The sequence below is a fragment of the Phoxinus phoxinus genome (genome assembly GCF_949152265.1).
Source record: "Phoxinus phoxinus genome assembly, chromosome: 6".
Taxonomy (NCBI): domain Eukaryota; kingdom Metazoa; phylum Chordata; class Actinopteri; order Cypriniformes; family Leuciscidae; genus Phoxinus; species Phoxinus phoxinus.
Window position 1 is genome coordinate 41,810,890 of NC_136881.1, and position 15,000 is coordinate 41,825,889.

A 15,000-nucleotide genomic window follows, 5' to 3' on the forward strand; every position below is an offset into this window, starting at 1 on the left:
CAACAAATTAATTTAATTTAATCAGTAATTAATTTGTTGCAGATCTGTCCTTTTTTTTTTGCTGAATTTAATGTAATGTGGATGTTCCGACCTCTCAGGAAGACTCCAGTCCTCTGGTGTCTGTGTGGCCACGCCCCTCTCCTCTGATTGGCTGGCTGGAGCCTCATCATGTAGTGGGAATGTCTGGGAATGATCAAACCCGGCGGGTCTGTCCGGTGATCCAGCAGCGGATCGTCCCGTCTCCGGACTCGCCTGAACCTCCTTCCCCGTCAGATTCACCACGAGCGCGTACGGATCATACGGGCCGGGAGTCGGGATCGTGTAGCAGTTCCTGAAACACTCCTCCGGGAACGCCACGGGGAACAGCGTCTGTGGGAAGAGTCCATGAGTGACGTACGGATGAGCGACCGGCTCGTAGATGTACTGGTTGTAATAATGAGCATGGAACGGGAAATGAAACCCCGGATGATACGGGAAATCCTCGGCTCGCTCCTGAAGGAGTGGCTTGTTCAGGAGGCTCGGAGCGCCGGGAGTGAACGACACCGGAGGCCTCCAGGCGGACACGGGAGTGAGAGGACGAAGCGCTTCCGGTTTGAACACGGTCCGGGGAGTTTCCTTGGATGAGGACACCGTTTGAGGATCTGAGGGATCCACTGGGATCTCCTGTGACGGATCCACTGGGATCTCCTGTGACGGATCCACTGGGATCTCCAGTGACGGATCCACTGGGATCTCCTGTGACGGATCCACTGGGATCTCCAGGTCCTCATCCGTGTGTGTGTTTTCCTCTCGTCTGCCGGGCCGGGAGCTCACGGACACGGACACGTCACACAGGTTGTACTTCATGTGGTTGAACAGGTGGGATTTGTGGTTGCAGGTGAAGGGACACTGGAAACACTGGTATCGGAAGGGTTTTCCGGCGGGACGAGGGATGTAGTGAGGCTTCTTCGGCTTGCGCTCCTTCACGGGGATGTCCATCGTGGCCATTTAGGGGGATCCTACGAGGATTTGGTTTGCAGAGGAGGATAGTGGTCACTTTTAAACCCAGAAACACAGAAATGACCCTGTAAAGAGAACGATTCAATCCGTTAATGGACATTGAGGTGAAAACAACAAAAAACAGGTGAGAACAATAAACAATCTGTGATCAATTATATCCTCTTGGTAAAGCCAAGCCAAAAGCATTTTTCTCAGTTCTGCTTAGACATTCATTATTTACATTCTCAGATATGTTTGTTTTTTTCATCTCTTGTAATGATGACTCGTGCTGTGTTGAATCTTTATATGCTACATGTTGGAGATTTGTTCCAGAAACATGTTTTGTTATGCTATTATTATTGAAAGTTTCCTATGGAAGCCTGTTTCCGTCACAGAATAAATAAATAAAAAAGGTAATTGCGACTTTTTATCTCAGAATTGCGTGATATAAAGTCACAATTGTGTGTTATAAAGTTAGAACTGTGAGATATTAACATGCAATTGCAAGTGTGTGTGAAAAAACGAGAATTGCGAGAGTGAAAAACCTCACAATTCTGATTTTATAAAACGCAATTGCGACTTTATTTCACGCAATTCTGAGAAAATAAGTCAGAACTGCAAGATAAACTCGCAATTGTGAGATAAAAAGTGGCAATTATCTAGAATAATCCTACGAGGATCATCATCATCCTAGAGGAGGCGTTTGCAGAGGAAGATAATGTCGTTTTTAAACACAGAAATGACCCTGTAAAGACAACAATTCAATCCGTTAATGAACATTGAGGTAAAAACAACAAAAAACAGGTGAGAACAATAAACTAGTATATCATCTTCCAAATGGTTAAGATTTGCGTTGTCAAGTCACATTTATTGATATAGTGTTTTTTACAATACAGAGTGTTTCAAAGCAGCTTTACAGAGATAACTTTTTTTACAGAGATTATTTACAGAGATTATTTTTTTGTAATAATTTTTTATATATGATATGCAACTACTTCATGTCAAAATAATATTTAAAGGGGACCATGAAAATAAAGTGTAACCCAATTCTAAATGAATATATTTTCAAATGTAATGTATGTGTAATACACAACAGGCCACAACACATCTCCTGATGTGCTTCATTGGCTTCATTGTGCTGTGTGTAATGTTCAGTCTGGTGTGTGAACTGTTAGCATTATGAAACTCTAGCCTGAGGCGAAGCGTGTGAATCCACTATGGAAATGAAGTGCTATAGTTTGCATGAGCTTCAGTCACTGGACACTTTATACTTAAGTCTTATCGTTCTACTCTTTTCCTCTTTTAAACCATACTTTATTTGCTAAAAAGCTAATCTTCGGCCCGCCTGTCTGTCTGTCTGTCTGTCTGTCGCAACATGTGGTCGTTCCGGTTCCGCTGGTTGTGCGAGTCGATGTCACTGAATGCGGATAATCCCTCTTTTACACTACTACTACTGCTTATGTAGGATGATTTACTGTGGTAAACCTAAGTTACACCAAGATTTCAATCAGCCTGCAGTTATACCGCGGTAAAATCATAGACTTATTACAGGATATTCATGAAACGATGTCCAAAACTTTGTCATTTTGTTTATTTATTTATGACAGCGACTGATATGGTTCATTTCGTATTAGAAACATAGATTTAAATACTTATACTACTGCTTAAACTTAAGATTTTACACTTATGTAACACATGATTGTTTACACCCACATTTCAATTTAGTCTGCAGTTATCACGGTAAAATCATGATATGTATAGAGTAGACTAATAATACGTGTCTTTGTTTGTTTGTTTGTTTGTATGACAACGATGGATAGGAAGTTATATGATTAATTCCGTATTCGAAACATGCCCAACTCCACTTATTGTAACGGTTAAATGTTCAGTTCTGTTTTGTTTATTTAAATGTGTTTTGTATTTGCAGTGTGATAAAGCACCTGAGAAGTTTCTGTCACTGAAACTCATTTGTTTAGCATCTTTTGGTAAATGATTTAGTTCTTACCTCGCACGCGTCCGGCAGCAGAAGCTCGTGTCCTGTAACAGGTGTTTGTTTGGGCCGTGTGAGCGTCTCTGCTTCACTCTCACACACTCACACACACTCACACACACACAGACCGGCTCGACCCGTCGCGCGCGGTCACGTGTTTAGGGGGCGGGATACGTCAACACTCACGCGCCTGCAGCTACGCGGAAAACACTCGGGTTCACACAGAGATTGCAAGTGAATTTCACTAACCATTTCAAAGAAACATGTTGAATTGAACGTGCTATTATGTAGTAGCAATTAAAGGTAAACGCAGAGAGTGTGTTTAGCGTGACTGACAGGCATGATCAGAATGTGGTTGATTGAGTTTTTTCTCTGTCTGTAGGGCACAGACATCAGTGTATGACCTCGGGTGCTGTTCTCTCTCTCTCTGTGTGTGTGTGTGTGTGTGTGTGTGTGTGCGTGCGTGCGAGTACCGCTCCCTCAGCGGTGACGATCAGTCGGATTTATCACAGGTAGTTTCACTGAAGTGAACATCGCGACACACACACACACACACACACACACACACACACACACACACACACACACACACACACACACACAGAAAGCATAAATAGAAGCGTTGTGAAGTGTGCAGGTGACGACATATGCAGGTCTACACACGTCTCCTGCATTTGATTATTGCTGCAAAATATTTGTTTGTATAATATCATATTTATATTATTTTACTTAATAGTTATTTATATGAATTATATGGTTTTATTACTTAGTTTTTTAAATGTATTTAATTATTTGTGTGTACTTTTGATGACTTGTACGAGATTGTCACGTGTGGTGTGGCCGCCTCACTCGTCCAATCACAGCTGCGCTCGCTGAGTGACAGTGGTTCAGTCCAATCAAATGCCCGTCCGCGTTTTCTCTCGACCAATCATTTCGCCGCTCCCGCCCTGACGCGGAAGTGATCTGTGCGCATGCGCTCATCAACACACGCGAGAGTGAGTGCAGAACCAAAACAGAGCGTATTACGGGGATACTACACACTGTGAGAGCGGAATGAGCCCAGATTGAAGATCATCAGTGTGTGAACACAGATACTGGAGCACAGATACTCGTGTGTGTGTGAGAGAGAGAGAGATGAGTGGCACACAGGGGTCCAGTGGAGAGTCCGAGCACGAGGCAAAGCGGCCGTGCACGCGCACAGATGAGCGCCGTGAACCAGCAGAGGGCGACAGTGTCGCAGTGGTGAGTTACTGGAGGACAGCAACATATCAATATCAGTGACAAGCAGCAATACTCAAATATGAAGCAGTGTCATGTATTGTAATATGTGTCTGTACATGCAAAAGAGTTCACACATAGCGGTTTGTTAGTATTTAAGGAACCTTCCAATATTAAAACAATACATCTGGTATTGAAATAAAATGCTTATACATGTCAGAAATAAAAATACTCCATTCCATTGTGTTCTGTTATATTTTGATGTGCTCAATTTTGTTCCATTATATACTGTTGTTTATATTTATACTGTCTATATTTCAGTTGTAATCAAAATCATTGAACCCCATTGCAAATCAGGTTTATCAGCTGTTTGCAAAATACAAATCATTAAAAAAAATAGCCCAAATTCAACTGAAAATGGCACTTCTGCAGGCTCGAAATGATTCAACCCCCTGAGTAGAAACCCTCAGGACAGCACAGATCTGCAGAACAGGGGTTGTCTCGCTCATCAAGGGCTTCATTAGCGGCACCAGGTGTGCTTGAGCTAGAACACGTGACACATCTGAACTGAGCAGGTGCGCTGAGTGTCACGTTCCACTGCAAGTTTTAGAAATATAGCCAAGTCAAAAGAATGGTCCTAAAAGTTAAGAGAAGATATCATCGCCCAACATAAACATCGCCCTTGTGTGTGTGTGTGTGTGTGTGTGTGTGTGTGTGTGTGTGTGTGTGTGTGTGTGTGTGTGTGTGTGTTTCAGTCAGTGATCATGCCTGTGTATAATGCGTCTGATTGGCTGGATGAGTGTCTGCAGGCGATACTGGAGCAGGATTTCCCGGGCCGTATGGAGCTGTCCGTGTATGACGACGGCAGTACGGTACGCTCACACACACACACACACTGAATATGAGTATCAGTCTGAAGAATATGTTCGAACAGCGTCTCGTGTGTGTGTGTGTGTGTGTCAGGATAACTCCAGAGAACTGATCGAGGGATGGCGGCAGAGGTTCGAGGACAGAGGCGTTTCACTGGTGATCTCAGGACACAACGCATCCAGCCCACGAGGAGGTGTGTGTGTGTGTGTGTGTGTGTGTGTGTGTGTGTGTGTGTGTGTGTGTGAGAGAGAGAGAGAGAGAGAGAGAGAGAGTGAGTGTGTGTGTGTGTGTGTGTTTGTGTATCTGCACTTATTCCTGGAGAGCTCAAGGACTCTACATGTACATGTTTATCTTGACACACATGTGTGAAGCTCACGCGACATTAAACAGACACACACACTCTGTTCATGCACTTCAGAAATCAAAAGAAGTTTCTTATCAGTGTTTAGTTGGTGTCAGGATCTTAAAACATCTCCGTGTTCGGCATACCGAGCTTTCAGCATCACACACACACACACACACACACACACACACACACACACACACACACACACACACACACACACACCTGTAGACGAACACGTCAAACACACACTGAGATCTGTTTGAGAGAGCGCAGGCCGTCTCAACCGGATTAACTTCATTAATGTAACCGTTCTGTAGCAGAAACATTGTGTGTGTGTGTGTGTGTGTGTGTGTGTGTGTGTGTGTGTGTGTGTGTGTGTGTGTTTGACAGCCAGACAAACTTTTCAAGATTCTTTGGTATGCATTTTGATTGACAGATTGAACACTGATCAGTTACTGTTTCAATGCGTTGATAGTAAAATACTTCACAGAAAGTCTCAGGAATGGGAAAGAAAAACATTATTTTCTATAATTTTTAGTTTTGAGATGAAATTGAGAATCCCCCATTTGTGTATTACACAATATTTAGACGACACCCCTAGTTGACTAAATTCATATTTGTGTATGTTTTTTTTGTAGTTGGATTTGCTAAAAACCAGGCGGTGTGTCAGAGCTCTGGACGATTCCTCTGCTTTCAGGACGCGGTGAGTGTGTGTGTGTGTGTGTGTGTGTGTGTGTGTGTGTGTGTGTGTGTGTGTGTGTGCATGTGTGTGTGTGTAACATGTACCACCTGTGATGTAAATACGCTCCCAGCATCCGTGTGTTTGACAGGCCTGTCAGAGGAGCTCAAGTAATGACTGAACCGTGTGTGTGTGTGTGTGTGTGTGAAGGTGAAATAAGTTCATGAATGCATGTAAATCCAGTCCAGCTTGTGTTTGGGCTCCAGTGTGTGTGTGTGTGTGTGTGTGTGTGTGTGTGTGTGTGTGTGTTGAAGATCTCAGCATCATGATATTCACTACAGAAACACATGCTTCAGATTCAGTGACCGTAAAACCTCCCCTGCGGCGCGTGAAACACACACACACACACACACACACACACGTCTGTTTCTCTGTCATAATGAAGACTTTTTTCCACTGACTTGTGTTGTTTTTATACCGAGGCTTTCTCTGCCAGGTCAGGTTTGAATAAGAACTGGAGCTCAGATCTATAGGGTTGTGTGTTGTAATATCCTGCAGTGTCATGACCTCTGGCTCAGTGTGTGTGTGTGTGTGTGTGTGTGTGTCTCACACTGATGTTGTGTAATCAGAGCAGATCTGTGACGGAGAAGCTGATGTTTCTGTGAGAGTCTCTCCTGCAGAGCCGCTGGAGTCCAAGTGTGTGTCGCAAGAGAGAGCGTGAGACCGACACACTTCTCTGAGTTATAGTGTAGGCCACAGGAGATATTTAGTGCAATGTTCACGCCGCTCCTTTACATCGAACTATAGTTCAAAAACACAATTTCTTACATAATTAAAGGGCACCTATTATGACATTTAAAATGTTGTGGGAGTCCCCAACAACAGTTTTACGGCCATGCAATGTCAAAAAACATTTTTGTTGTCGTATAATATGCATTTATTTTTACCTGATTTGCTCACCGACTCCCAAATGATTCGTTCAACGACTCATTTTTTCAAACCCCTCCTTTGCGCGACGCTAATCTGCGTTGATTGGTCAGATGACCCAGCAGTGTTTACAGAGATAATACTTATTGTTTAACACGGAGTACAATGATGCTTTTATCAATTAAATCGTGTTATAATAATGATTATAGTCCACTGTTTGTAGTTTGTAGTAAAAAACTAAAAATAAGATAAAGAATTTAATGTTATGTTAGCGAGTATAGCCCAGAGTTCATATTGTAAAAGCACAATCAGTCTTTGTTTGCATTAGCCCGATGCATAAACATAACGTTTTTACAAAACAAAACAAAAAAAATGCAGTTACGTTACTACGAGGTATTACTCTATTCTTTAAGACAATTATTAATAACACTTACAGGTTGTGATACGGAGGAGGAAGCTGATGCAAATACACTTGGAAATGAATCTTCCTTCAATATCAGCCGGCTCGCGAATCCAGGTTTGATTGCATTTAAGTTGGTAAAGCAATCGTCTTCAAAATGGCGCGAACAAAGCACAAGGCTCGGACTATACTTCTGTGGTATAGTTGTATATATGAATTGTAGCCACTTAGTCTTCAAATGCTCCTCCTTGGCAGATGAAAAAAGTTGGCTTTTGAGCCGCACTTCAGAACGCAGCGTCTCGTCGCCATGATGTTTTCAAGTTTTCCCTGGACTTGGAGCGCAATAAGTGGGCGTATCGTATTCAAATAACTTGACAAGTTGACGTCATCTAGTCAGAGAAAAAGCTTCGGTCTTCTAACGATTCATAAAAATGACTCCGAGTCGACTCTTACTTTTGAAAGACAATAACTTTATATACGGTGCACTTTCATATTTCAAACTTTGCAGGATGTTTTTGTTCACTTAGATCTATGTTGCACACTACATGAAAGGTAAATTTCAAAATTCCATAATAGGTGTCCTTTAAACATTGTGTTGTCAAAGTTGATATTGTAGACATCAGTTGCATGTGTCATATTTATAACATTTGACCAAAATCAAATGAAGTTACAAGGTTTTTGACGAGTGAGTGTTGACATTATGTTTTATAGTATTTATGTGGGAACTTTTTTATCGTTTGGCTAAAATCTCATGATGTAAAAGATGAAGTGCGTCACACTGGCTGTTTAAGACACTATTGGCTAAATCTTGAGTAAACAACATCCAAACAACCAGTTCTTTATTTATCCTGGCATTGCAAACAAGCAGAGACGGTGCAAACTGAGTGCAAGGCTTCATTCAAGATAGAAGTGGGCGGAGTTATGATGTTTGACTGACAGTTTGAGGAGCCAATGGAATTGCAAGGTTTAGTCACAAGCTTTTTTTTAATTGGTTAAACATTTGCAAAACCCAGAGACAGACATGGAGGCTGGCCAATAGTATTGATTTATGAAAAAAATATGAAATATGGACATAGAGGTTTCTGCCCAACAGTGATACATAACACTGAATACACTCTTAAAATCTGCGTGAACCGGAAGTTGCAACCGACTTTATCTCAGTGTTGTGACGTATTTCCGAGAGAAACGGAATACTAAATGAGGAAAATAGTGGGTGTGGCTTTTTTTCCAACTAGCACCTGATTGGATGTAGAAAAGTAGGTGTGTCATTCAGCCGGTCTACTGTCAGTTGGAGGGGCGTGGTTACGGATGTTAAGCGGACACCAAAACCGTCAAACCGACGTCGTCAGGGAAGCTCCTCCAATGCAGAGGGGAGGGGCATCTTCAGATTTTGATTAAAGATTACGAAGCCAAAACATTTTTTTGTGTGGATTGACTTGCATGGATGAATTGTTCACCACAAAAGTTTTTTTTTTTTTTTTTTTTTTCACAGTGAACTATTTTGGTTCCCCGAAGAAGATTTGCTTAATAAATTAAGAACATTTTAATGATCTAAAGAACCGTTTTTAACTATAAAGTACTAGTATCTATTAATTATATTACTATTATTAGTAATACTAAATCTTTAGTGGAATGAGAAAACTTCCGTGGAATCATGGAACCATCAGTTCCAAAAATAATAATAATAATAAATAATCTAAGTGTAGGGTGAATAAATCAGGACAGAATATTCTACTCGTGTGTGTGTGTGTGTGTGTGTGTGTGTGTGTGTAACGCCCCCACACTCCTCCTCGTGTGGCTGCATTGGTTGCCTCGGATACAGTTGTCTGTCTGCTGTGGGGGATCAGGGGTTGTTCCGTGATCAGGATCCGCTGAGGTTTGCAGGAGCGCCAGGAATGCGCTCTCCTCCCGGAGACTGGGACGCTGCCGGCCGTACACACACAGACTCACTGCTCCGTTCTCAGCTAAATCACTGAATGCTGATGGAGATTATTTTATGATCGTGTTTCGCTGCCGTGAAAATCACTGAATGTTGAGATGTCAGGAAGAACAATCATCTGATCTCTGGCACAAATACTTGATGAATATATTCATTTAATAGAAGAAAACATATTTAGTTTGTTAAACTGAAGTAGAGTTTAATTCTCATTTGTAACATTTTGACTAAAAGAACAGTTGTGATGATGTCGTGTGTGTTTCGTGATGATGTCGTGTGTGTTTCGTGATGATGTCGTGTGTGTTTCGTGATGATGTCGTGTGTGTTTCGTGATGATGTCGTGTGTGTTTCGTGATGATGTCGTGTGTGTTTCAGGATGATGTTGTGTGTGTTTCGTGATGATGTCGTGTGTGTTTCGTGATGATGTCGTGTGTGTTTCGTGATGATGTCGTGTGTGTTTCGTGATGATGTCGTGTGTGTTTCGTGATGATGTCGTGTGTGTTTCGTGATGATGTCGTGTGTGTTTCGTGATGATGTCGTGTGTGTTTCAGGATGATGTTGTGTGTGTTTCGTGATGATGTCGTGTGTGTTTCAGGATGATGTCGTGTGTGTTTCGTGATGATGTCGTGTGTGTTTCGTGATGATGTCGTGTGTGTTTCGTGATGATGTCGTGTGTGTTTCAGGATGATGTCGTGGTGTGTTTCGTGATGATGTCGTGTGTGTTTCGTGATGATGTCGTGTGTGTTTCGTGATGATGTCGTGTGTGTTTCGTGATGATGTCGTGTGTGTTTCGTGATGATGTCGTGTGTGTTTCGTGATGATGTCGTGTGTGTTTCGTGATGATGTCGTGTGTGGTTCGTGATGATGTCGTGTGTGTTTCGTGATGATGTCGTGTGTGTTTCAGGATGATGTCGTGTGTGTTTCGTGATGATGTCGTGTGTGTTTCAGGATGATGTCGTGTGTGTTTCGTGATGATGTCGTGTGTGTTTCGTGATGATGTCGTGTGTGTCTCGTGATGTCGTGTGTGTTTCGTGATGATGTCGTGTGTTTCAGGATGATGTCGTGTGTGTTTCGTGATGATGTCGTGTGTGGTTCGTGATGATGTCGTGTGTGTTTCGTGATGATGTCGTGTGTGGTTCGTGATGATGTCGTGTGGGTTTCGTGATGATGTCGTGTGGGTTTCGTGATGATGTCGTGTGTGTTTCGTGATGATGTCGTGTGTGTTTCGTGATGATGTCGTGTGTGTTTCGTGATGTCGTGTGTGTTTCGTGATGATGTCGTGTGTGTTTCGTGATGATGTCGTGTGTGTTTCGTGATGATGTCGTGTGTGGTTCGTGATGATGTCGTGTGTGTTTCGTGATGATGTCGTGTGTGTTTCGTGATGATGTCGTGTGTGTTTCAGGATGATGTCGTGTGTGTTTCGTGATGATGTCGTGTGTGTTTCAGGATGATGTCGTGTGTGTTTCGTGATGATGTCGTGTGTGTTTCGTGATGATGTCGTGTGTGTCTCGTGATGTCGTGTGTGTTTCGTGATGATGTCGTGTGTTTCAGGATGATGTCGTGTGTGTTTCGTGATGATGTCGTGTGTGGTTCGTGATGATGTCGTGTGTGTTTCGTGATGATGTCGTGTGTGGTTCGTGATGATGTCGTGTGGGTTTCGTGATGATGTCGTGTGGGTTTCGTGATGATGTCGTGTGTGTTTCGTGATGATGTCGTGTGTGTTTCGTGATGATGTCGTGTGTGTTTCGTGATGTCGTGTGTGTTTCGTGATGATGTCGTGTGTGTTTCGTGATGATGTCGTGTGTGTTTCGTGATGATGTCGTGTGTGTTTCGTGATGTCGTGTGTGTTTCGTGATGTCGTGTGTGTTTCGTGATGATGTCGTGTGTGTTTCGTGATGATATCGTGTGTGTTTCGTGATGATGTCGTGTGTGTTTCGTGATGATGTCGTGTGTGTTTCAGGATGATGACGTGTGTGTTTCGTGATGATGACGTGTGTGTTTCGTGATGATGTCGTGTGTGTTTCGTGATGATGTCGTGTGTGTTTCGTGATGATGTCGTGTGTGTTTCGTGATGATGTCGTGTGTGTTTCAGGATGATGTCGTGTGTGTTTCGTGATGATGTCGTGTGTGTTTCGTGATGATGTCGTGTGTGTTTCGTGATGATGTCGTGTGTGTTTCGTGATGATGTCGTGTGTGTTTCGTGATGATGTCGTGTGTGTTTCGTGATGATGTCGTGTGTGTTTCGTGATGATGTCGTGTGTGTTTCAGGATGATGTCGTGTGTGTTTCGTGATGATGTCGTGTGTGTTTCAGGATGATGTCGTGTGTGTTTCGTGATGATGTCGTGTGTGTTTCGTGATGATGTCGTGTGTGTTTCGTGATGATGTCGTGTGTGTTTCAGGATGATGTCGTGGTGTGTTTCGTGATGATGTCGTGTGTGTTTCGTGATGATGTCGTGTGTGTTTCGTGATGATGTCGTGTGTGTTTCGTGATGATGTCGTGTGTGTTTCGTGATGATGTCGTGTGTGGTTCGTGATGATGTCGTGTGTGTTTCTTGATGATGTCGTGTGTGTTTCGTGATGATGTCGTGTGTGTTTCGTGATGATGTCGTGTGTGTTTCGTGATGATGTCGTGGTGTGTTTCGTGATGATGTCGTGTGTGTTTCGTGATGATGTCGTGTGTGTTTCGTGATGATGTCGTGTGTGTTTCGTGATGATGTCGTGTGTGTTTCGTGATGATGTCGTGTGTGTTTCGTGATGATGTCGTGTGTGTTTCGTGATGATGTCGTGTGTGTTTCGTGATGATGTCGTGTGTGTTTCAGGATGATGTTGTGTGTGTTTCGTGATGATGTCGTGTGTGTTTCGTGATGATGTCGTGTGTGTTTCAGGATGATGTCGTGTGTGTTTCGTGATGATGTCGTGTGTGTCTCGTGATGTCGTGTGTGTTTCGTGATGATGTCGTGTGTTTCAGGATGATGTCGTGTGTGTTTCGTGATGATGTCGTGTGTGGTTCGTGATGATGTCGTGTGTGTTTCGTGATGATGTCGTGTGTGGTTCGTGATGATGTCGTGTGGGTTTCGTGATGATGTCGTGTGGGTTTCGTGATGATGTCGTGTGTGTTTCGTGATGATGACGTGTGTGTTTCGTGATGATGTCGTGTGTGTTTCGTGATGTCGTGTGTGTTTCGTGATGATGTCGTGTGTGTTTCGTGATGATGTCGTGTGTGTTTCGTGATGTCGTGTGTGTTTCGTGATGTCGTGTGTGTTTCGTGATGATGTCGTGTGTGTTTCGTGATGATGTCGTGTGTGTTTCGTGATGATGTCGTGTGTGTTTCAGGATGATGACGTGTGTGTTTCGTGATGATGACGTGTGTGTTTCGTGATGATGTCGTGTGTGTTTCGTGATGTCGTGTGTGTTTCGTGATGATGTCGTGTGTGTTTCGTGATGATGTCGTGTGTGTTTCAGGATGATGTCGTGTGTGTTTCGTGATGATGTCGTGTGTGTTTCAGGATGATGACGTGTGTGGTTCGTGATGATGTCGTGTGTGTTTCGTGATGATGTCGTGTGTGTTTCGTGATGATGTCGTGTGTGGTTCGTGATGATGTCGTGTGTGGTTCGTGATGATGTCGTGTGTTTCGTGATGATGTCGTGTGTGTTTCGTGATGATGTCGTGTGTGTTTCGTGATGTCGTGTGTGTTTCGTGATGTCGTGTGTGTTTCGTGATGATGTCGACTCGTGTGTGTTTCGTGATGATGTCGTGTGTGTTTCGTGATGATGTCGTGTGTGTTTCAGGATGAATATCGTGTGTGTTTCAGGATGATGTCGTGTGTGTTTCAGGATGATGTCGTGTGTGTTTCGTGATGATGCCGTGTGTGTTTCGTGATGATGTCGTGTGTTTCAGGATGATGTCATGAGGCCTCAGAGAGTGCGGCTACAGTTTGAAGCTGCTGAAGTCAATCCCACCGCGGTGAGTTTCAAATAAATGCTGTTATTTACAACTTTATATTCATCAATGAATCCTGACAAAAAATATGAAACTGTTTTCAACATTGATAATAATCAAAAATGTTTTTTGAGCATCAGATCATCATATTATACTGATTTCTGAAGGATCATGTGACACTGAAAACTGGAGTGATGATGCTGAACATTCAGCTTTGATCACCAGAATGTTTTAACATATATTCTCACAGAAAACAGCTATTCTACATTGTAATAATATTTCACATTTATTTGAAATATGTACCACATTCTTATTCCATGACAAGAAAACCATAGTTTCATGTAATTTTTCAAATGCAGCAGGAGTTATTTTTACAGCCAGTGTTTTGCGAGGGTTTGGTTTGTTGCTTTGACCTTTGACCTCGGGTCACAGCGGTTGTAACGGCGACAGACTGAAGACCTGCGGCGCTAAACTAACAGAGAAACACAGAGCTGTGTGTCTGTGTGTCTGTTTACGTCAGAGAGGAAATGAGACGGACGAGTGAAAGCGTGTGTGTGTGTTTGTGTGCGTGTGTGTGTGTGTGTGTGTGTTGTCTTAGGGTGTAACTTGAGTTTGTGTTGTGATCAGCTCTGTCATTGCTGTGTCTGGTGAATGATGGTTTCTGTCTGTGATTCACCTTAAACACACATGTATGCGTAATGCGTATGAAACATTTATATCTTGTATTATGTTAAATATAGCCAGATCAAATTTCAAATATAGCCAGATCAAATTAAATATAGCCATGATCAAAATATACACTAATGTCTCTTGTGTGTTTTGTCAGATTGTTGGTTGTAAAGTGTGTCGAGTTCCTGAAGGCTCCACTGAGCGATACACCAGGTGGATCAACTCTCTGAGTCCAGAGCAGCTCCTCACACAGGTGACACACACACACACACACACTCACACTCACACACTCACACTCACACACATACACTCACACACACACACACACACACACACACACACACACACACACACACACACACACACACACACACACGTTTCCTGTTCTGCATTTGTCATTGAAAAAAAAGCAACGGTCCTAGTACTGAGCCTTGTGGTACTCCATACTGAACTTGTGATGGATAAGACATCTCTTCATTTGCTTGTCAGATAAGTGTGAATTAAACCATGCTAATGCAGTTCAACTAATGCCAACATCATTCAGAAGAATAGACTCAGCAAAACATTGGTCTTTAAGAAGGAGAAAAAAGAGCCAAAAGCTAGTGTGTAACAGGGCTCCGGGTTTGATCGGGGATCTTCGGGGCCGACGGCCTGGGGTTTTTGGCCCGCTGAATACATTGGACCAAAGCGGGCCAACAGCGGCTTGAGGAGTGTTTACAGAGGCACACAATAACATAATCATATACAACACAGTATCAAAATACGAAAGAATCTGCCGCTACTTCCATTGTATCGAGAGTTTGAATAGTGTGAAAACTTTACTTTACTTCTATAGTGTATTTCCAAATATTCAGCGGGTAGTTATGCAATGCCAGACTTTATCCATTCCGAATTTATTGGATCATTAAAAAATGTGATCACTACACACCAGAACAGAGCTCAGCTAAAGTAGCACACACATGCTAGCTGGTTAAAGTAGCAGGAGTTGGATATTAACAGTAAACAATGGAAATCACAAAAATGATAAGTCAATGGTGGAGACAATT

General features: G+C 42.8%; 2 protein-coding genes across 3 annotated transcripts in view; one reads left to right on the forward strand and one right to left on the reverse strand.

The window, feature by feature from the left end:
- LOC307000254 (uncharacterized protein) overlaps nt 1-3,636 on the reverse strand; it is a 5,643-nt gene extending 2,007 nt beyond the window's left edge. Inside the window, exons 1-2 of the mRNA XM_079615691.1 lie at nt 2,984-3,636; nt 92-1,064 (exon numbers count right to left, since the gene is read on the reverse strand). Of these exons, the coding sequence (XP_079471817.1) occupies nt 92-987 (896 nt within the window). The 5' untranslated portion in view covers nt 988-1,064; nt 2,984-3,636. The remainder of the gene's footprint in view (nt 1-91; nt 1,065-2,983) is intronic.
- A 287-nt stretch (nt 3,637-3,923) lies between these two features.
- Nucleotides 3,924-15,000, forward strand: part of b3gntl1 (UDP-GlcNAc:betaGal beta-1,3-N-acetylglucosaminyltransferase-like 1) — a 20,371-nt gene continuing 9,294 nt past the window's right edge. Inside the window, exons 1-6 of one of the 2 annotated variants that reach the window (XM_079616485.1) lie at nt 3,924-4,210; nt 4,942-5,058; nt 5,150-5,249; nt 6,041-6,105; nt 13,244-13,309; nt 14,112-14,207. In XM_079616485.1, coding sequence (XP_079472611.1) covers nt 4,103-4,210; nt 4,942-5,058; nt 5,150-5,249; nt 6,041-6,105; nt 13,244-13,309; nt 14,112-14,207 — 552 coding nt within the window. In that variant the 5' untranslated portion in view covers nt 3,924-4,102. The remainder of the gene's footprint in view (nt 4,211-4,941; nt 5,059-5,149; nt 5,250-6,040; nt 6,106-13,243; nt 13,310-14,111; nt 14,208-15,000) is intronic. The other variant, XR_013798064.1, reaches the window with a different exon arrangement.